This window comes from Alosa pseudoharengus, unplaced genomic scaffold (genome assembly GCF_046254945.1).
Source record: "Alosa pseudoharengus isolate Yale_2024_CS ecotype anadromous, Long Island Sound unplaced genomic scaffold, YU_APseudo_1.1 YU_APseudo_1.1_scf_6, whole genome shotgun sequence".
Classification (NCBI taxonomy): Eukaryota; Metazoa; Chordata; class Actinopteri; order Clupeiformes; family Clupeidae; genus Alosa; species Alosa pseudoharengus.
Genome location: NW_027468848.1, coordinates 39,773,657 through 39,797,254, shown reverse-complemented (window position 1 = coordinate 39,797,254; position 23,598 = coordinate 39,773,657). Strand labels below are relative to the sequence as shown.

At 40.2% G+C, this 23,598-nt stretch overlaps 1 protein-coding gene across 3 annotated transcripts in view; it reads right to left on the bottom strand.

The window, feature by feature from the left end:
* Nucleotides 1-22,536, bottom strand: part of LOC143106173 (2-oxoglutarate dehydrogenase complex component E1) — a 51,785-nt gene extending 29,249 nt beyond the window's left edge. Inside the window, exons 1-4 of one of the 3 annotated variants that reach the window (XM_076270386.1) lie at nucleotides 22,429-22,536; nucleotides 20,402-20,797; nucleotides 2,692-2,880; nucleotides 2,158-2,251 (exon numbers count right to left, since the gene is read on the bottom strand). In XM_076270386.1, the coding sequence (XP_076126501.1) occupies nucleotides 2,158-2,251; nucleotides 2,692-2,880; nucleotides 20,402-20,626 (508 nt within the window). In that variant the 5' untranslated portion in view covers nucleotides 20,627-20,797; nucleotides 22,429-22,536. Of the gene's footprint in view, nucleotides 1-1,729; nucleotides 1,833-2,157; nucleotides 2,252-2,691; nucleotides 2,881-20,401; nucleotides 20,798-21,690; nucleotides 21,791-22,428 lie in introns of those variants that run through there. The other 2 variants (XM_076270384.1, XM_076270385.1) reach the window with 2 other exon arrangements.
* Between the last annotated feature and the right edge of the window lie 1,062 nt (nucleotides 22,537-23,598).

Below are 23,598 nucleotides of genomic sequence, written 5' to 3'. Positions count from 1 at the left end.
TTTAGCGAACACAAATCGACCCTTGCATATCTGTACTGACGATTTTGAACTAGATGACAAACTAACCAATAATGTTAACCAATGGGCTTGTTACTAACTTGCAAAACTGACTGGCCACTTCAGGTACTGGTTGGTTAGCATGCTAGTTTTAGTAGATTTCTTTGTCATAAAGTGCAGTTCTGCTATTGACATTATGTGACATTGCTGATTTTAATGACTACAATCAAATAGCAAATAATATTAAAAAATCTATTATCATGAAACTACATCAACACTGCTTTCTATCATTCCCCTTCACTCAAATCAAATTACACTGACAAGATGTTCCTTCTGTACAGACTTATTTTGCATCCAGCATTGCCCAGGTTTATAATGTAATTATTGACCTATGGAATATCTGTACATTTCATTACATGGAAACAGATGTTGTACACACCTAATAAATATTCAACAGCCCCATCAATAAAGTTAGAAGGTGAGCGCTTCATATATGATAGGAGTGACATTACAGACAGCCAACAGTGACTTCTGGTGAGAAATTGTCAGCAACACAGCTTATTTCCCAAAAGTAAAAAACGGCATTATGTTTTTTAATCTCCTTAATGTAGAACATGTTAATTGTGTGATTTCATGCGAGGCTGGTGACTACACAGTGCAAAGCATGTCAAAATTCTAGGGCACTACAAATGCACAAAAGCCATGCCACCCAAATGTAAAGCAAATGCACCACATTTATGTGTACAATACCCATTTTCCCCCATTTTAAAACAATAATATTAGGTGTGCACATTATACACAATAACTAAATTGTACTAAATGCAAAGAAACATTTTTCAAATTTAAAGTCACGTCTGAGTTTGCTGTTTTCTTTATTTATGTTGTATTTTAGTAACTATCAAAGAAACATTTTCTTTTTAACAGATTTATATGGTAATAGCATGTGTATTTTAGTAACTAACCTGAGTAAATACACATTTTTCCATACATCAAGACATGGCCTGCCGCTGACGATCTGAATAATAATAACGAAAAGTCAGTGGGCATTATAGACGAGTATGTATTGTACTAGAATAAATATGATAAATTGCTGTGTTTATAGTCTGAGAAATATGCTGCTACATGAAGAAAGCGTAGTCAGTATTTAGTGCAAATAAAATTCTTTCCAGCAATATGCAAGACAAGCAGAAAGATTAGTACGGTCAGTCAAAGGAGAAAGCAGTGGAAGCAGTCTTCAGTCATTTCCCAGTTTAACATTGAATCAAATTTTGCTTCACTTTGTGCTAATCCTGTAAAGTTGAGGTGAGATATGCATTATTTTGAATACAAGCATGATTCCAGCCTTAAATAAACCTCTGAGTTAATCAAGAGGGACCCAAAAAGACAGGAGCACTGGTACAGTCTGAATATAGAAGGCAGGTAATGGAAACTAGACTACAATATCTTGAAGGGAACTGAAGCTGAAAAGACACATAACAGCAGCTAAGGTGCCCAACGCTAATATAGAAAAGGGCAAGCTTAGCAAGAAATAAGCATCGTGATAAACCCAGGTGCAAGACTTGCGCTAGGCAAAACACGGGAGCAGGCTTGCTCTTTAGAAATAAAGGCCAAACATGGCCAGTAAGCAGAAGCAGAGGGCCTTGCTTTCCCTGTGGCCATGTCATCCAGCAGTGAGAAGGTTCATAAAGGCTCAGACAAATCAGTCATCTTTGGCTTGCTTTTGTCTCCTCACCCAGTTTGTCAGAAGATGTGATAATGTCAGATGGAACGCTAGAGTCCAGATCGGCGTCCATTATTCCCAAAGGATCCAGCTGAGCAACATGATGCCCTCGAATCTACAGGAGAATAAAACCCCGAAGTGGGGCCGGAATGCAACAACGACCAACAAGGGGAGAGAAAGAAGAGAGGAGGTAGATAGGGGAAAAGGTGGGGAAACGTAGAGGAGATGGGAGAGAGTAGCACAACACAAACACATCAGATGTGTTTTGATGAAGTCAGAGGACAGATGTCACAACAGGACAGTGGACAGGACAAAAGTTGTGAGAAAATGAAAGGGAAAGATGGGGGACAGAGAGGAGGAGGGAGAGGGAAAGCAACATTAACACAACACAAGCTCATTAATGGTGTTCTGCAGAGCTAGAGGAGTTGAGCATTTCTCACCAACATGTTGGAACCCAGTATTTACTGGGGCATCGTCAAAATTTACACAACTGATGCCAAGGGGATCGAGATGGGCATTGTGATGCCCCATCACCTGAAAGTAAGGTAACAGCAGTCATATGATAATATGTGACTACTGTGCCATGTTCAACTGATCTGACTAAATTCTCAACATGACTGATTTTATTTTAATTTTACCTACTGAATTCATGGAAATCACTGAATCATCAATTTCACTGAACACTACTTCATTCTCAAATTTAGCCACTTATCTTTATCTTTATCTAACTTATCTTTGAATGTACTTGACAACTTACTGTAGAATATCCCCCTGTTCGACTGAAATACATCCTGTAGACTGTTAACATCAATATTATACCTTGAGCAGTTATAGCTGCAGTTACCAATATTAAACCTAGAGCAGTTCATCAAACTACAACCATGCTTTTGATGTTTTAACCATCACTTGACTACTAGATTACATTACAATTATTATTTTCATTATAAATAAGGCTGGCCTGGTTGTGGTCTAACCTGGTATGCACGGATGAGGGACTGCACTGCCAAGTGATCCTCCACCATTTTATCCACATTTGGTTGTGCCCCAACCAGAGACTGGGCCTGTGTGAGGCTTGCTAGGCTGGTGCCCAGTGGAGGGGGACTTTGGTAAGCTGTGCCGGGAGGAGCCCCTGCATTAGCATTCCTGAAAAAAATATCCCAAGACTGGGAACGGGAAAAAATATAATTAGTCTGGGAGACACAAAGGGAGACTGAACTGGTTTTATTGCATTAAATAACTTGTTCCACATTCTACAGATACGTGATTGTATGTAATGTACAGAATGCCGGTCATTATAGGGAAAATAAGCCCCGACAGGGCGAACCGGACCCTGACACGCCAGCGGAGGGGTCTTGCTTTACCCTGAAGGGGCTTATTTTCCTGTTAATGACCGGAGTTCTATACATTATCCCACTTATTATACGGTTACTTGCCAAAACAAAAAAAAATATTTTTGACAGTTTTGTCGTGGCTTTGGCTGAGAAACAAATAGTTCGCAACACACGTTGAACTTAAATCAAACAGTATTTAGAACACAGCTGATCAACCGTCTGCTTTCACTTTTGAATGAAGTTCCATTTCAAGAAGTTACCGGACTACTTGTGGAGTGATATGAAAGACGTTAATCAGAAGCACAAAACCTGTTCCATTGACAGTGGTCATTACATGGTGCATATTTGACCGCAGAACGTTAGGAAAATCCCATTCAAGCCAATCGAGCATTCTACTAGAATTGTGAAGAGCCGTATTATAAATAATAATAGATTGAATGCATTAGGGGTGTAACGGTTCATGTATTCGTATTGAACCGAAACGGTACGGGCGTCACGGTTCGGTGCATGAATTTACACGGAGAATACACGGTATAAAAATACATAAAACTCGTGTGCGGATTAATTAATGTCATGCGCAATTACTGTTAAGTAGCGAGAGTTACGCGAGTTCTTTAGCGACACCTAACGCTAATCTGTAGCCTCGCCTTAGCTCTGAAGCTCTGATTGGCGCCTATGTTTTTTTGTCAGGTCGTCGGTCGAGTCAGTCAGTCATTAGCAGCACTAAGGTTAGACCCACAAGAGTTAGAGGATCCGCTAGTCTCTTTAAGATCGCAAGTTTGAGAACTTCAGTTACAGTAACGTTAGTACAGGCGAAAGAGTGGTGGATAAGATGAAACTGTGTGTCGGCGTTGTTCAGCAGTTGTTGGGTATGTGAGTGGAAAAAATGCTACACATATTCGAAGCCATCACCCAGATGATGTAGGCTACCAATCACTGAAACGAGGGGAAAAAACTTCCCCTGCGCTTCAGCAGCCTTTGGATACACATACAAATAGGGCCAAAACCTATGGCTTAAATTAAATTATTTCGTAATGACAGAAAGCTATGTAAATCGCGTGGTAATTACCTTTATGTTGGGGTAACTTGTAACTTCTCACATGAGGTTCTGGTAGTGTTAAGTGCATAGAGTAAAATAAAGTGACAACGCTAACCAGGCTAATAAACAAACCATGCTACGGTGAGTTAACGTCAAAGGGCAAAGTCACGTGACTTCTAGTTGTAGTCTGTGTATGAAATGAAAGGAGCAATTATTTCGTTTTTTTTTTTTTTTTAAACTGTTGACTGAAAATAGTGTGATATTTTCACAGTTAGTAGGCTAGATTATTACTTTACACACAATAAAAAAAAATATTGAGGCAAATTGTAGACCCTTCCATATACAACTAAACACAGATGTTGAAGGTCTTGCTTAAGTGGATTTTTAAAAATATTTTTTCTATGTAATTTGCACTTTCAGAAATAAGAGATGCTGTAGGCCCAGTTTTATAGCTGATTGTCTTATTTTGTTTACAAGTTACAGATGGAGTCTGGGTACTTATTGTACTGTTTAGCCTACATCTTACACACTTTAGGCTGTTGCAGATAGCTCAGGGAAGAGACTGTATGACACTAGGTGGTACAGCCTGAGACATGTACAAAAAAAAATGCTTTCTGCATTTTTATTTTGCTTTTCCCTCCATTGTACCGAACTCGTACCGAACCGTGATGTCCGAACCGAGGTATGAACCGAACCGTGACTTCTGTGTACCGTTACACCCCTAGAATGCATGCTACCTGAGGTAACTAGGGAACCCTTACAAATCAATAGTTAGTCAGGCCCATACAGTACAGCTTTATAAGTTATTTTATCCTATTACATGGTGATAATGAAGGTCACTAGGAGTTTTGGAAAGATGGCGTAAGAGGCAAAGGTGGGCTAAAAAGGCTATACTCTTTCCAGTGTTTCCCACAGAATTGAATTCTATTTGTGGTGGTAGGTTTGGAGAATGAACTTGAATTACTAGCTAATACTATACTAACTAATTAGCGCAACGTGGTTATGATGCTAACCAGATTTAAGCACAATGTAGTACAACCTGGAAAATCATTGTGTGGTGGTCAATGTTGATCTTGTGGTGGGCCGCCAAAAATAAGTCAATGTATGAAACACTGCTTCCATTTACTTCTTTTGTATGTAATATAGGGCTGCACGATATATCTAAAATCTATCGTTATCGCGATATCAACACTTGCGATGGACATACCGCAAAGATTACTTAATTTTCGATAAATTCGATACATTTTCTGTGCCGTGCGCATTCCATACAGTCTATGGTGTATTCACATTCTGAATGTCAACATATTTTACCAAACTGATGCGGTCATGCAGCCCAAGAAGCCCGTCCCCTACCAGTTTAGGTGTGTGGTGTTTTAGGTGTTAAAGCGGGAGCTAAGTCGTGATGGCTGAAAATAGTGAGTCGATCGAGGTAGGCTACACTTGGGTGAAGAGGAATTAGTGACTAAAAGGAAAAGCACGTCTGTTATATGGGAATATTTTGGTTTTATGAAGGATGCCGTGTTACAAACAAATGCGCAAATGCGTCCTTCTCCACCGTGTTAAAATAAACAATTTCTTTCGTTATCGTTATATCAGAAGTTGTCTTTCACTGTCTGTAAGGCTTGTATTTCATGATTTGCATTTAGCAAAAGCCCCAGACAGCAGCACAGAGGTAATCAGGATTCGTTATTTGTAAAAGTTGTTTAACCTACTTCTGGACTGTGCGATTGCAGCCCAATTACTTTCACTTTCCGCTGCCCTCGTAGTCGGCATGCCGGTAGCCTAATAACGTGGGATGCGCAGCGTACTGTATGAGGTTACAGACTGAGATGATTGCCGCGATATAGCTTAAGTAGGCCTAGCTTCTTTGCTAGGCCCATCGAAGGCTGGCAATGTGGAATATTCCGCTGGTTGCTGCACAAGTGTTCAGATTGGCTGTCCACCCGTCTTTTATGAGGATTAGGAGCAGATCTTCCACACAACTTCGATAACCTAGTCAGTAGGTCTCTTAGCTGTCCACTTTCATCAGGCCATATAGGCTACATGCTATTTTATATTATTTAAAAATTATACATTTATTTCTGTAATTATACATTTACCCCCCCCCCCCCCCAACCCTACAGTGTATGTTTGCAGCAAGCAGAATGAAAAAAAAAACATTAAATATACTGCTCAAAAAAATTAAGGGAACACTTCAATCATACACTGAATCACTCTGTCACTGTTTGGTTCTGAGCACAAGTAAAACTTTTGAGGCGAGTGTTTTATTTTGCAAGAACTGTCAGACATTCTGTGAATGTAGTTTGAGAATGGAGAAAAGGGTGGAAGGTTTCAAAATATGTGTGGAAAACCTTTATTGAGCAGTATATTTAAATATCGCAAATTATATCGTTATCGCAGTACTCAATAATGGTATCGCATATCGCATGTTTTCCTAATATCGTGCAGCCCTAATGTAATACAGTGCCAAACGTGCTACAAAGTGGTATCACAAGGTCAGCCCAACACTAGCTGGTTTGGGTGCCAACTTTAGTGGATATCTGGACAACACAAAGCAATGGCATTGTTGACATTATGTCAAATCAGTTGTTTCTTCACCTTCTGTTGCTACTTCTACATCATTTTTGAACATTATAAACTACCGGTACACATCTTTAAATATATAATTCATATAAATTAAGTACATCTCTGACTATTTTATTCCACTGAATTACAGTTCCTATGGCCTTTTAAAAATGTCATTCAGTACAGAGCTGTGGGCAGTGGTAGCGTAGTTAAGTTAAGGAGCTGGGATAGCAGGTACTAGCCTGAAAAGTTGTGGGTTCAATTCCCGGCTTCCACCGTTGTGCCCTCGAGCAAGGCACTTGACACCAAGTTGCTCAGGCCCTTGTAATATAATTGACATATGAAGCGACTGCTAAATGAATACATGTAAATGCAAATGTTTAGGCAGTTGTTGTTGATGTAAGTCTTTGACAAGTGACTAGTGTAACCAAAGGTTGAAAACAATAGCCGCAAATCCTATATCGAGCCAGGCCAAGATAAGGCAATATTCGAGATAACAGTTGGGGCTTCACAAAAAAAAAACATCTGCTTCCCCATCATCAGGCTGATAGTCCCTCTGTGACTAAATCCCGCCCACAATGCCACCTCGGCATTAACGTCATAGCGAGGAACGTTCAGGCCAAGTTTCAGAACTTGCTGTTGTTATCTTTGCCCAGTGGAATATTAACAGTTAAGCACATAAAGCATCCTTCACAAGGTATAATTTCCTGTCTATTAACCAAGATTTATTGATTTTGCAAATGTCTTCTGCTATGAGGTTAATACACAGGGGAGGGCTATACATGGGAATACATTTATTTTCTTTTTTTTTTTTCTGATTAAAGCACTGAGGTGGAGTCATACTACAGTGGCTCTAACACCAGGGACACATGGAATGGGCTAAGGACAATTACAGACTACAAAGGAAAGCGATGCAGAGTAGAGGAGGTGTCTGCTTCTCTTGCAGAAGAGCTGAACTCCCTCTATGCCCGTTTTGAGAACAGAGGGCCAGATGTACTAACGCGTTTGCGCCCACTTCAGGCGTATTTGTTTCGCAACGTGCGTGTAAAATCATTGCGAGGTATGTACAAACAGGCCGCAATGATGTAAAAGTGCAAACTGCCTGTCGCGGGAGCTGAACAAGGCTAATTGCGTTTTTCATGTTATGCTATATGCATTCATGGGAGGATCCAGGGGAAAGTGGGAGTTTAGCGTAAAAAGATGGGAGGAGAAGCATAAAGAGCGCTTAATTATGTATTTCGCGGTATGTACAAAGATTGCTCCTAAGCACACGTCTATTCTGCGCCTAAATACTTCCGCCTTGTAAAAGCAGGTGTTAATCCAAATTGCAGTTCAATGCGTCAATAAGAGAACCTTTCAAAGACAACAGAATCGCTATTTAGGTGCAGTTTTGTAAGTATTTGTACTTTCAAAAGCAACCTTAACTTTCGTTGGCCTTTTGAATGTCTTACTTTCACTTTCACGTCATTCACTTAAACTTTCCTACTTGCTAGATTTGACCAATTTTCCATAGCCTACGTGCACAAGTACTTTGAATAAAACTACTGATCTTCATTATCTCCCTGCTTGTCCCTGCTCCATTATCTTATCATGTATGGTATAATTTCATGATGGCTAAACGTTTGATTCTTTATAATGTTGTCATCAGTTAACTTCATTCAACTGCGCTTGTATAGGATCTGCCATTCAGTTGTGGACGTTCGTAAATTGCGTTTATGGGCGGAGAAAGGCAGAGAAAGGCACAGTTTACACTAGTTTGATAAATACGACGGAAACTTGGGTCTGACAGCGTTCGGAATCTGCGGTTTTTCCATGACGCTAATAACGCTATGTTCGCAAATGTACGTACATCTGGCCCAGAGTCTCTGTTACAGCAAGATTGCTGCCCATTTCAGATATCTGAAAGAGATGTGTGTAAATCCTTTAGGAGGGTGAATACACATATAGCTCAAGGACCTGACAACATCCCATCACGGACATCTTTAGTCTCCCTTTGCTTCAGTCTGTTATCCCTGCATGTTTCAAGAGGACCACCATCATTCCAGTTCCTAAGAAATTAACAGTGAGCTGCCTTAATGATTACCGCCCTGTTGCTCTCACCTCTGTTGTCATGGAAGTGCTTTGAGCGGTTAGTTAAAGATCATATTACATCCTCCCTGTCTTCTACATTAGACCCACTCCACTTTCCCTACAGGCCAAACAGGTTCACAGACGATGCAATAGCATTTGCTTTGAACACTGTGCTCTCTCTCACCTAGATAAGAAAAAGACCTATGTACGGATGCTCTTCATCGACTACAACTCTGCTTTTAAAGAACAACTTGCAGGATGGAAACTCCTATAAAGCATAGCGTAGATAAATGATGAAGGACCTAGATTATTAAAAAATTATAACTACGCCAGAAACAACATATTGTGAGAAAATTGTGAGAAAATAACTTCTGAATTAATAAGCCACTAACCGGAAGTGAGGTAACAGGGTAAACAGGTCAAGTTCAATGAATGGTGTAATGGATCCTGACACAGACTCAAAGGAGATTAGAAACAACAAAAACACCTGTGACAGGCCACAGCCCTTTAATTATGAGCAACCTAGGCGAGATAGGGGCCAGGGAGAGAAATGGGGAAGGAACGACGGGCAGGAGAGCGGCCTAGGGCCATATTTTGCACCCTGGCGCATGGCGTAAAACTCAGGTGGGTAAACAATGCACCATCCTTCTATCATCCATGAATGCACACCACCGCACGTCCATGCAAAACATTACAAATTGCACGACTATAATGGGAAACATAATTAAAATAAAGATATTACGAAATACTGTACATCTCATGATGAGTAGTTATTCACCATCATTTGCAAATTGGTAATGACGGTTAAAAGTGATTAGGGGAGAGGCGAGACACACGTATGGAGCACAGCTGATGACGCACTGTCACGAGATATAAGCAACTCCTCTGCAGGATAAATGTTTTTTTTATTCAGTCATTTGAGCAATATTAGGATAAGTGTTGCTTTTTCCAGTCTATGTTTTTGATGGTAACCCATTGTCAGTTAATAGTGAAAGTAACTGCATATAACTGTCTTGTCGTTGACTGACACCATGGTGAAGTTAGTTTCACTTTGCCAATAATATATTCAAATAATAGAGGAGTGCAAATGCATGAAGGCTACTTTATGCTAGGTTTTAGTAAAGCATGGTTTAGTGGAATGACTATTCCATACGGTCTCGCAAGTAGCCTCCTTCAAATGCGCCGTTGAATGTCAAAATACCGATGCATTTATTTCACATTGCGCTTTGCGCCGTTAAAGGGAATGACAGATGTCATTCTCATTGGTTTAAATGATGTTACGCCCCAAACACACCCATGACTGATTAAAAACCTAGGAACCACGCATGTTTGATAACAAAAACCCTCCCAATGTGGACTGGACATCCTACTAAATTTGAATAAGCTTTTGACGAGTGACGATGCGCTTTTGATTGTCATGATAGGGCCCCTAGAGTTTTGGTGAGTCACTCAGTGATAACAATGGCTAACACTGTGTCTACATCTATTGACATTATCTTGATATCGTTTAACTTAATAAATCTGCACGTAAACGTTTTGTGACAGATGAGACGGTGAAGTCCCCTCTATTTAGGCTACCTGCACAAAACACACCCAAGCACGAAAACCCTTGCCTTTCTTAGGAAAATGATGGACATGATATATCGACAGGCTAGAATTAGTGCAACCTGCACAAACACAATGATTGACCATTATGAACCACTACTCAGGGGTGCATTTTCCAAAACCATAGTTGCTAACTAAGTTAGCAACTTTGTTGGTTGCAATGCAATTTCCCAACAGGTTAGCAACTATGGTTTTGGGAAACGCACCCCAGACTAGTAACTACACCCACAATGACAGCAGAGCTCAAGCACCAATTTAAGATGTTTACCTTCTCCTACGTAATATGATGCATTTGTGGGTGGGAGAGGCATATTTAGAAGCCTGCTTAAAATGGGTACACTTTCTTCTGAATTACTGTTCACAGGTTTTGTAAAACATCAATTTGTACATACACATTTTCAAAGACATTTTCAGACAAGATTATGTATAAATTCAGTTTTGAAATCAGCCTGCAAGTTGCTCTATAACTATATGCTCTATGTAACTATAACGGGCTATTTGACGTCTTTAGAACACTAACATATCGGAGGTGTCAAATGTTGATTTACTCCAGTCTAGATTTTTTGACGTTAATCACTCCTATGATGTATTGCTATTGTCTATCTAAAGTGCCTGTTTCAAAGTTAACTGATGGTCAAATCAACCAAAAATCCGGTATACAGTATGTCCATCGTACAAGCACACCTAAAAAGATCATACAGTGCAAGGGAAACTGGCCCAATATGTATACTTGCGTATATATGTGTATTCAAACTTTCATTACACATCATTACAGAATGAAGGTAACATACTGTTTGCTTGTTTTGTTAGGCCCAACTTATCAAGTATACTAATGCTCAAGCACTGTGGTAGGCCAGAGTCAGAATTTGCCTCAAAACTCGCTACTCAGTACAACTACCAATCCACACCACATCGATATTTACACTGCATTACTACATTCTATTATACCAGCAATTTATTCAAGTTATTGTATTGGAAAGTAAAACAAAAAGTACTTTATCAGGCTGTAGTTACACAGGACATTGTTGTTTTGTGCTTTGGTTAAATGGGGTTCACTCTTTATTACGACATCCCGTTATTACGACAACCCTCTATTACGACATACCGTTATTACGACATGCCTCTATTTAGACATGCCCCTACTCCGACTTTTTTTAGTACCGCTATTCCGACATTACCAATCCTCATTTTCAATTTATCTCAGTTCCTGTATCCTATCAAATTCCAACATAGATGCATGGATGAGTCATGTCATCTGCACCTGCAGCTACATCAACAATCCACCCGCCATCCACTCCAAACAATGTTTTTCCCAATAATTGATATCGGCACACATTTCAGTCAAAACCTTAGGTGATTTTGAACTGGCCATGTGAATAAATGTTACACATTATATGTAAAACACAGGTAGCTCTCCTCATTTTATTCTCTAAGCTCTCAGGGGAAAACGGTCGGAAACTCCATGCATCAAACAAACTCTGCGCGTGCAGGCCACCTATATTAAAGGAACACGCCACCCAAAATCAGTAGTGATATATGTTCTTACTGTAACTTTCACGAGCTGAGTCGTACCTCTCCCGCGTCGGTAGGTGCACTCAAACGCTCTGTCGCGCGGCGCGAATGTGTTAGCATGTTGCTATGCTAGCGGGCTCTGCCGTGGCTGTAGAGAGAGGCACATAGCAGTATTCAAACACCTCCACGTTTTACCTACTTAAATACAGTTGCACGAGTAGTTGATGAAAAATTTTAGGGCACACAACATGAAACGTGACGATTTTCCAAGCGAATAAACATGAGAACTACAATGTGTGGTGCAATAGCACTTGGGAGTACTTCGACCTAGCGTGGTAATATTATTAACACCTAATTGTAGATCCTATCCACCACAGAGTTTAGAATCCATGCTGGATCGACCCTCAGCCTCTCCCTCCCCTCTGAGCGAGAGAGGCACACACACTAGAGATGCGCTGATGGGCTATTATTTCAACCATAACTGCATAGCAAAACTTATCATCCATCAGCCATCCATCAGCACCAAAGTTTGTTGACCAATTTTCAAAACTGCACCTGCCCACCATCCGCTGGTTGTTTTAATGTAGGCTATAGCCTATGGGTGATGCAGCGCTGCTGACGTGAGGCTAGAAAGCCCTTGCCTGTTCTAGAAAGACTGATCTAATGCAGCAAATATATTAAAAGGCAAAAGTCGTACATTGGCTAGGCCTATCCCCAGAATATCAGCAGCAAACTCAGTCTCTGTCGCGCAAAACAGTCTCCAAATAAAACGCACATCGGCCTGTTGCCTATTCTGCCAGCTTGTGACAATATATCGTCCAAAATGCTTGATTGCATTGCATTCTCCACATTTTTAGCTACATTTTCATGTACCACATCAGCATTTTTGTTCAGTGAATCTTTTGTAAATTGCTTTACAATTACCGTCGGGCCCTTGTCAGCAGACTTCGGCTTGCCTCTTGCCATATTCACTCCTTGTCTTCCGATGTCATTTCTGAGTCATCTACAAATGTTCACCTCCCTAAATAGAACCAACTTCAACCTGTGTTATATCCTAGATGAGACTGCCTGGGTTATTTTGTTTAGATATTAGCCTATATATAAAACACATAATTGTAGCCTACCATTCAGGGAATAGGCATTTAAAAGAGACAGAGAGTGATATGACTAAGAAATGACATCGGGCGATGGCAGTGCGAGATGTTCAGAACGTAAGAGCTAAAACTTCTACAAACTCACTAACATCCACAGCGGAAAAAGAAGGTAAGAAAAATAGTCGGAAAACTTAGATGTGTAAGGCAAGCAAGCAAGTTTGGCGGTTGTTACTAAAAATGTGAACATGCACGTTGCATTGTTGTGCGGTGGACTTTCAGAATGAATGGAGTCGGAGTTTCTTTAATATCGAGGCGTCATATTTGTCCGATGGCCTGCTATAAAATGAATTGCGATGTCTGTCTGAAAAAGACAGAAATGAATGGGAGTCTTCAGAACAGGCTTGTCAGTCAACCTGACATAACAGTGTGTAAAGTAGCCTATAATGTGAATGCCTTGTTATTTTATCAAGGATTTCTTTCTTTTTTCAAAAAATAAAGTACAATAGGCATTAATTAGTAGGCCAGGAGCATGCTGAAATTATGTGGCAAATTGCGTTTTTTATTACAATGATAAAATTGTAAAAGGACGTGACCGAAGCTGAGGCAAGCCAGGCAATAGGCCTATAGGCCCGACGGTAATTGTAAAGCAATTTACAAAAGATTCACTGAACAAAAATGCTGATGTGGTACATGAAAATGTAGCTAAAAATGTGGAGAATGCAATGCAATCAAGCATTTTGGACGATATATTGTCACAAGCTGGCAGAATAGGCAACAGGCCGATGTGCGTTTTATTTGGAGACTGTTTTGCGCGACAGAGACTTTGCTGCTGATATTCTGGGGATAGGCCTAGCCAATGTACGACTTTTGCCTTTTAATATATTTGCTGCATTAGATCAGTCTTTCTAGAACAGGCAAGGGCTTTCTAGCCTCATGTCAGCAGCGCTGCATCACCCATATAGCCTACATTAAAACAACCAGCGGATGGTGGGCAGGTGCAGTTTTGAAAATTGGTCAACAAACTTTGGTGCTGATGGATGGCTGATGGATGATAAGTTTTGCTATGCAGTTATGGTTGAAATAATAGCCCATCAGCGCATCTCTAGTGTGTGTGCCTCTCTCGCTCAGAGGGGAGGGAGAGGCTGAGGGTCGATCCAGCATGGATTCTAAACTCTGTGGTGGATAGGATCTACAATTAGGTGTTAATAATATTACCACACTAGGTCGAAGTACTCCCAAGTGCTATTGCGCCACACATTGTAGTTCTCATGTTTATTCGCTTGGAAAATCGTTACGTTTCATGTTGTGTGCCCTAACATTTTTCATCAACTACTCGTCCAACTGTATTTAAGTAGGTAAAACGTGGAGGTGTTTGAATACTGCTATGTGCCTCTCTCTACAGCCACGGCAGAGCCCGCTAGCATAGCAACATGCTAACACATTCTCGCCGCGCGACAGAGCGTTTGAGTGCACCTACCGATGCGGGAGAGGTAGACTCAACTCGTGAAAGTTATGGTAAGAATATATATCACTACTGATTTTGGGTGGCGTGTTCCTTTAATTCATTAATGGCCGTCAATCAATGGCCAATTGCGCAAAGACGGGCGGAATTCTTGCTCCAGTAGCCTAAAACACTTCAGTGAACGTTCAAATAACCCCCAGAGTTCAGTGTCCATCATGGTGTTCAAACTGGGTGTGCAATATATTCAAGTTGCTTATATTGCATTTTAGAGGACAATGATAAAGCCATGTGCAACGCATTTTGGCTTGCCAGCAGGTTGGATAAACTCAATTTACTACACAATAATGTAGGCTAGGAATATATCTTTGCGTGCAGTTGTTGAATTACACATAACACGTCTGCATATTTATTTAGTCTTCTTTCTCTCGACTCTAGGCTAGCGCATGCATTATTATGGCCCTATAATTGTGCAAAGACAGGCGGGATATCCGACGCTCCTTTTACAGTAAACCACTTCACAACGAACGTTCAAATAACCCCCAGAGTTCAGTGTCCATCAGTCCCAACATTTAGAAACATAATCGAAAAGTCCAAGCGTGAATTGGGTGTGTTTTGATTTTGAGAGAGACTGGAGAACGGCCGTATGTCTCACAGCAACTGCGATAACCTTGTTTCTTTAAGGCTATCCTAACCTCCAAATATCCACATCTAATGAGGGTCGGCGACTATCCAATACCCAATACTATTTGCAATACCCTCGATATGCATATTATTGGAAAGTTTAGTTTATGGCCGTTCGTGTGAGTATAACTTAATTTTGTAAATTTTACCAAAACGACTGGTTTCGCCTTGCAGGGTACATTTCATTTGTTGTCTTATCTTTTTTTATTCAAAACAATTCGTAGGTATCTATACTCAAGTCTAATTACCACCAGACACAAATAATCATCACCTAGGTTAAATCTTCTCTCTCTCTCTCCAAAATCTCTTCCTCTGAGATGCATGCGCTATAGGCTATAATTTAGACTATCCGACATTTTAAATGTGACTCTCTAATCAACTTGTTTTAGCTCTTAAACACGAAAAATATGTATTGAACATTGATGTTCAACGGAGCTGGTGTGTGTGAGGCGCACTCTTAAAGACGCGACTAACCTTTCGGTTTCATTCGGTTAAAGTTCTTGTGCGTAGGCTATTACAGAATCCAATCCTGTCGATGCCCCTGCTATTTATCAATGTAGCCTTTTATTGTTTTTTGCCATGAATCGTCTGAGCTGTGATGAAATCGTGTGTTGTTTAAAGTTGGGACGATTACTGTAGGCCTAGGCTATACTGCCCATATTGGAATAAAAAAAATAATGGCCCACCCTAGGCCTACTTCGCAAAAGTCCACTCCGTTGAAAAATCCTGGCTATAGCACTGTTAATGACCTCGTGTCGGAATGACAGGACGTTTGAAAAAAGGTCAAGTGCCGCTACTCCAACAATGAAAAAAAAAATGTCGCAGTAGTGGGACGCCTGAAAATTAATGTTAATGCCGCCACTTCGACAATTAGACGCCAATGTCTAAGTAGCGGCATGTCGGAATAGCAGCATGTAACCTGGTTAAAACGTCTAATTTGCTGCCAGTAACATGTAGAGTAGGTGACATTGTGACATGCTTTTATGGCTGTGCTGCTGTATGCTATTTTTACTCAGAAGATCTCAAACAATTTGACCTTGCAATGCACAGGTCACATGCTGAACTTTTTTTCTTTCCCAAGGTCAATAGAGCTCTACAGTGTGGAGGATGTGTGCTAGAATTGTTCAAGTTACAAAATAAACTATTTCAGCATTCAAATCACAATCTTCACATCAAATGGTCACAATAAAAGGCTGCAATTAAATTCGTTTGGACATTGATTAAGTTCTGCATTGATCAATTATAAAGTCAGCTAGTTAATTAATATCATACAGGTACGGGCCAGCCCTAATTTGTTATGTCAATATGAAGTAAAGTAGCTAGTTGGCTGCACAATTAATATTGTGGGGTGAAATTTATGAAACATACTTGAAACATGGAGAGCATACAAACAAGAATAGCACAATATAAAACACAAGTCTTGAAGATGCTACTTTGCTTTAAAATCATTCTTACAACAAGCTGTGTGTTAGTTACTTACAGTCAAGGTCAAGGTAATTTATTTACATAGCACATTTAAACAACAGATGTTGAGCCAATACTTTACAATTAAATATGCATTGGAGTTTTGGTTTGAAACTAGCCAAATAAAGTCCCAGATCAGATCACTGAACTACGTAGTAGACTGCCAGTGAATTCACCGGGTTGGTCAGTTGCTAAAGAACTTTGTTGGCATTGCATCGGTTGTGAAGACACAGCTCTGTGCGCAGTTTTCACGGATCATCATTGCCCTTGGACATTTTCAGCTGGTTTGGAAATTGGACTAATTTTAACATCACTTTTTCCCCTTTTAAAATATATTTTCTTTTTTTTATTTGTTTATTTGTTTTGTTGTCTGTCTTGTATGTCTTGGTGTCACGGGTACGCTGGCGACTACGCCGCTCCGTCCGGCATTTTTTGTATTTGTTATTTTTTAAATGTATTTGTCTTGTCTTGATGTCATGGGTACGCTGGCGACTACGCCGCTCCATCCGGCATCTTGTGTCTTGTTGTTATGTGTCTTGTTTGTGGAGCGCTTTGGATTGCACTATGTGCATGTTAAATGCGCTTTAAAAAGAAATATGACTTGACTTGACTAGTAGCTAGTGGGAACGAAATGTGTGGTCATCTGTGCTTCATATGAGCATATAATGAATCTGACAATGATACTGGAAAAGGTTTTCCAGCAATGTAATTGGCATTATCATATTGTAGGCCTAAAAGTCAATTACATAGTCAATACAGGGCTGTACGTTAACTTTTTTTGCAAGTAGCACTGGTGCTACAGAGGTTAAAAGTTTTGTAGCACCAGCCACAAATTCTGTAGCATCGATATAAAACCTCTAAAATCTCTAAAAACAATCAGTTCATCACAGTTCATCAATTGTGTTTGGGATCTAGGCCTACTGCAACTGGATTGATAAAAGGTCATGTAGTTGTAAACATCTCACCTGGCTACATTGTGTTTGAGATGAACAAAAGCTATCAGCATGATATGTTATTTGGTTGTTGTGTTTTTGTAAAAACAAAAAAAAAATCCATGACAGTTCCATGCAGTTAGACTTTTCAATGGGTATCAGGAAGACAGGTCATGACATTGATTTTTTGTTAATTTTTCTTATTCATGGATTGGAAGTCAGTTCAAGTACAAGATATGCTGAAGATTTTATTCCACTAAGATTTAATTCCCGTTTAGTTCATATTTCTAAGTTTTTAGATTAGTGTAACCCTACATTCAACCTTATTGTCATTGCACGAGTGAAATACCCTAATTACATCTAACCAGTGGTGCAAATGAGTAGGCTAACTGACATGTCAAATGCATCCCTAGACTGTTCCATACACATAGGCTACAATAGGTAGCCTACTAAAGATAGCTGAAGGTCTGTGGCTAACGCAGTCGTAGGCTAATTAAAGTGTCGTGAAGGTTTTTTCGGAACCGATCTTGTAAAGGTTATTAAGCACTAAGCGAGACTGTTGCGCATGAAGTGGGCTCATATTTGACAGATAGAAGCGAACGTCCCGGTGGACTTTTTTCTTCTAAGTTTTAGATCTGAATGGTGTTGTTTGGATAAGTTGTTCGTTTTAAACTGAACTAAAAATGCAAAGCAACAAGGCGATTGCCACAAACTTCTACCTCTGCTTGCCTAATCTAATCACCTCAGCCCGGCCCGGTCGGAAGATACTTTCGCTTTAGGCTAAACATAGCCATCACTTGTTTGATTCGCGAGGATAATTAAGGTGTTGTTTGATTTGGAGTTGGATTGTTTGGATACTATGCCTACAAACAAGTAGACATAGTTTTTAATCGCGTAGACTGCAAATAAGTTGAAATCAAAGTAGCCTACATCGATTCCCCTCTCACAGAAGTAGTCTATACATACGCACCTCAAACAAACAAACAAGCGTTTCACCGGGAGCCTACACTGGGCGCGTAACGAAGAGCTCCGTTCGCGACGCGCAAAAACAGAAGACGGGTCTATTTTTTTTTTAACGTAGCCTACGAGCCGCTATGACATCTGGTGTAGCCAGTTGCACTGATCACAGTAGAAGGTAATTGCTGTAGCCTCCCTGTCAGTCTCACACGCATGCATTGTATTGCCATAAGCAAAACTGTATAGGCCTACTGTAGCACCAGTGCTACGTTGGTAAATCATCCATCGCACAAACACATTTTTTTGTAGCATGTGCGACATATATGTCGCACTGTACAGCCCTGCAATAGAATGAAGAATGACATGTTTACCTCTCCCTTACATGCAATGATACATAAATGGCATAAAATTAATCTTACAATTATATACATATTATGTTGTATTAATCTACTTTCATTTTAGAACTTTGTAAACTTTAACAAAAACCTTAAAAAATGAACTTTTAAAATGTCACCAATAAGGTCGTCATATTATAAGGAATTTCCATCCAATGATTTAGGGTAGCACGATATATCATTTTTGTTTTGTATTTTTGCAAATCAGGCTACATCATCTATCATGCTTTGTTCTTAGTATATTATTAGGTACAGACCCTATTACAGTTTTAAAATAAGTAAAAATGCTTGGGGGGAAAAATGCATTTGCAAAACTGCAAAGTAATGAATTCACTGACAGGATACAAAATTGTACATGAAAATAAATTATTTGGAGAGAAGAACTGTCAAGTGAAATGCAATGATAGTAAAAGTGAAACTGATTTGGTTGAGCCAACCTGTCCAACTGATCTGCACCAAAACTTAATGGATTCTTCTATGACCTTATGAAACACCTTTTCACCAAGAATCATTAAAATAGAGAAAGTAATCTTTGGACATTCCTGCTTACAGACTTGCAAACTGACAATCCACACAGAAAACATAACTTCCTTAACAGAGGAAATGATTGATTGATGGAAAAGATTTGGACCTCAGTCATCATAACCTTTTTGCACGCTAGGAAAAACATCATGTCCTGTTTCTCAGAGAGACTTGGAGAGGGGCAACAATGTTCCCCTCAGCACTAAAAACTGGTGCACTCATTGGTTGTACTTACAGGCTGAGGAAACCAAACTAATCTATGTTGGAGTATGTGGCCCCTCCTGTAAAGCATGTGGGTTCTGTACCAAATTTCAATGTATTATTTGTCCCAGATGGGTAATTTCTACTGCAACAAGCATAAAGACACAGACCATGCATGAGACAGTACAGTACGTCTTGGGCATCTGTGGAAAAATTCTGCAATGTGAAGATATTTTCTAAAAATCAAGTTTGTCACTGTGACATTACGATTTCTTGATAGTGATTTCTGTTTCTAAACAATCTTTTGAAGTGGCATTGCGTGTGACATATGGCGTCGTATCTACATAATCAATTGCTTTTGAATGTCGGCTATAGCTGTTTTAACATGTTTCTCTGCAAGGTATAGCAGCTTAGCCGCATGACACAAACCAGTCAGGTGTAATAGTGAGACAAAACCTCAGTATATGCTTCATGTCCTAAGGCTGGCAACAAAAAAGATTGATGTTTATTTGCCTCAAAAGTAAAGCAAAGACACGTCTGTGACTTTAGGGATTTTAAATGCAGGCTGTGAAGTTAACTGCGGCTCTCTTTTATAGAGGAAACCCATGTTAAAATAAATCTCTAGTCTCTAGTTATTAAAATAGATTAAGAAAACCAATACTATGGTCACCACTGGTAAGATTGATATCTGGGGAAATTGCTACCATTGCAACACCACGTCATAGCGTCAGTTCTCTTTATACTGTACAGTTTGGTATAGTGTGGGTAAACAATCACAAGCAACTGGTAGGGTGCAAGAGGACAGGGAGCTCGTGAGACTGTCTCCAATTTTCTGTATTCCATACTTTACCTACCTTATGAACACTCTTGGGATTCTCAAGCCATGCATAGTACATTTCCTCCACATAGTTTGAACTTGTTCCGTTCAGAAATGGCTCAGCAGCCACAGGTGCAGTGTAGCGCCTGATTGACTGTAGTGTCCTGTTGAGAACGGCTGGCCTCTGCTGTGATGAGCTCTGAGCAGTCTGAGAGGATGTGATTGGCCGCAGCCTTGTAGCACAAGTCCTTAAACGATGCATTGTAGTCCTTTATACAACCACAGCACTCAACACTGCAAGCCAACCTCTGTTCTGTCTGGACAGACAACGAGGCGGATGTTGCTTTAGTTCCCGTCAAAACAAAGCTGGTCTCTCAAAGGCACCTTCTTTTAGTGGGTGTGTGTGCCTGTCCTCTGGTTTTAAATTTGGAACCTGTGGGAGATATAATATGAACAGTTTAATCCCTCAATCATCCATAGACAAAGTGAGCGTGTAAATGCAGAAGACTTCTTCAGAATTTGAGCAGATCAAGGCTTAAGTTAATAATGACCAGGCAATGACTGCCAAGTCACAAAGACACTCACTACCCAAAGATAAACTCACAACAAATGAAGAAACCAAAACACAACAAATGAAGCATCTTGCTCTTAAAACTGAGATCTCTTTTTTTGTTTTTTGGCTTAGACACAGTGGTCAACTGTAATTAAACACATTGTGCGCTTAATTGTAAATAAATGATATATACAATTTATGTGTCATGTACTCTTACATATTGAATCAATATTCTACTTCAAGTGTGGAACAGCTAAGCCACGATCAGAATACACATGACTAGGAGACACTTGAGAAAGAAAACGCAGGACAAAATTGCCTATGGCTCAAGTACTTCAGTTATTCTATGGAAAAGCGCTTCCGCAGAAACACATGACATCAAATTATGAAACGTTACATCGATCAACATGGCAATGGCACATACATGAAAACTGAAGCTGATGATAATTAAAAAGAAAACGTCAACCAAGGTCCAGGAAACAATTGCTAGTTGGCGTGCTGTTCAAACTGAACTATAACGTTAAACATTATAGCGAAGACAGTATTTTATGTTAAATTGTAAATGAAAATACAAGTATTTCAGACTTGCTTTTCACATTATGATTTCTCACCAGCCAACTTCGCAAATTTCTCAATGGAGAGCAAAGTAATGCATAACGTTATGTAGCATAGTTCAACTGCTAAGCTATCGTTATAACATGCGTTTCATCGCTGGAATTTGGTCTAACCAGGGGTGTTATAAAGAATCACCACCAAACCAGATAAATACTCACTTGCGAATGCCTGTAGGGGAGAACTAAAAGGAATCAGTCCAACACCCCACGCCTATGTTTTGACCTTGTGTCCATACCACAAATGTTCCCCACTCCCCTTCACGTGAAACTAGCTCTGCCCCGGCCCGCCCACTCTATTTTATCTCGCAGCTCATTGGTTCCCTATTTTCATGTCCCTCCGAAAAGGAAGACGAAAAGACACGAGAAATGTCAATCACTGTGTCCTTCACTAAACATGGGTCTTTTCAAAATGTTAGCGTAGCCTACTAGCTACGCAAGTCCTCCCGTCATGTCAAGTACAAACAAAGGCATTAAGACGTTAACGTTTCAGCAACACTGGGCTAAAGTAAACCATTTCATTAGCTGCTTACTACTGTCAGATGTTCTTCACAGGAAGAGCGTCAAGCGCTGGTGTTGCCCCAAGCAATGTTAATTGATGTAAGTTAACAACGTTAACATACGAGTCATGCACAACAACATATATGCATTACACATTTTTTGAGCTACGTTATCTAACAAAAGGAACAAAAATCCACAAACGGAGCCCACTGCAGTCAAGTTACCAACTGGCATTAAACGTTCAAACTAACGTTAATGTCCCCTGCAGACGAAGCTAACTAACTAACATTAGCAGCTAACATTAGCCAGCTAGAAATGCTGCGATTTACTATGTCGTCAAACTAACATGCAAATCAGCCTGCTTTTAGTCCTGAATGTGATACTATTATGACTACTCACAGGTATTTACGCAAAGATAACCTTGAAGGGTTCTCTAGTGCTGTTCCCACAACACCAGTTCCCAGCAGCCTCAACTCCCCCCAGTTGGAGCAAGTGAAACAAGTGTGACACACCAGACTCACTGAAAGAAGAAGCCGTGATGCCAACGTTTACGTCACTCAGAGAGTGGTTTTGCCAAAACTGGCCCCTACATTCAACCCTCTGGTGTTAACATTATGAATTCAGAAATCAACATACATAATACCTTATATTAAAAGAGAAAAATCTCCGCTAGAGGGAAAACCTACTGGAACATTACATTGTCGGGCGGCAGACAGCATGGTTGCTACCACACAAATATTGCATCAATAATAAAACTAGATGTATCGCAGAGCGGTACAAAATATGACCGCCGCCTAGTCCAGCACATTTTTTCCACAAAACTAAGTCACGCTGAAAGGCATATATGATTCTAACTGTCTCACTGATTTGCATTATGCACACTCAATTCGCATGGTATCTGCTAGACAACAAGTACCAAAACATGAACATGATGGCTTTTTCAATACCAAAATTGAGGCAATCCACCAACAATTACAATGTTCCATTACTCAGTTGAAACAATCATACTCACTGAGCACTCTGGGCTCACCTTCCATCAATGAACTCCGTGAATTCAGTCTCCCTGCTGAAAGTACCATCTGTGGCCTCATCAAAAAGTGCAATTCCTCCACCTGTCAGCTGGACCCTCTTCCAACAAGCCTGGTTAAGAGCTGCCTGCCATCTATTGCTCCGGTGATTACATCAATATTTCACACCTCTCTTCTCTCTGGCACTGTACCACCATCCTTTGAAACTGCTATTGTCACTGGATTGGATTCTGATAACTTCAACAATTACAGGCCTATTTCCAACTTGCCTTTTCTCTCCAAAGTTCTTGAGAAGATAGTGGCAACTCAACTCCAGGATCACCTGAAGGACAATAACCTCTTCGAGCCATTCCAGTCTGGATTTCGTCCTATGCACAGTACTGAAACGGCCATGATTAAGATTACTAATGACCTCCTCTGTGCAGCTGATGATGGACTTATTTCCATTCTGATTCTCCTTGATCTCAGTGCAGCCTTTGACACCATCTCCCACCATCTTCTCCTGGAACGTTTAGCCAATATCGGAGTGCGGGGCAGCGTT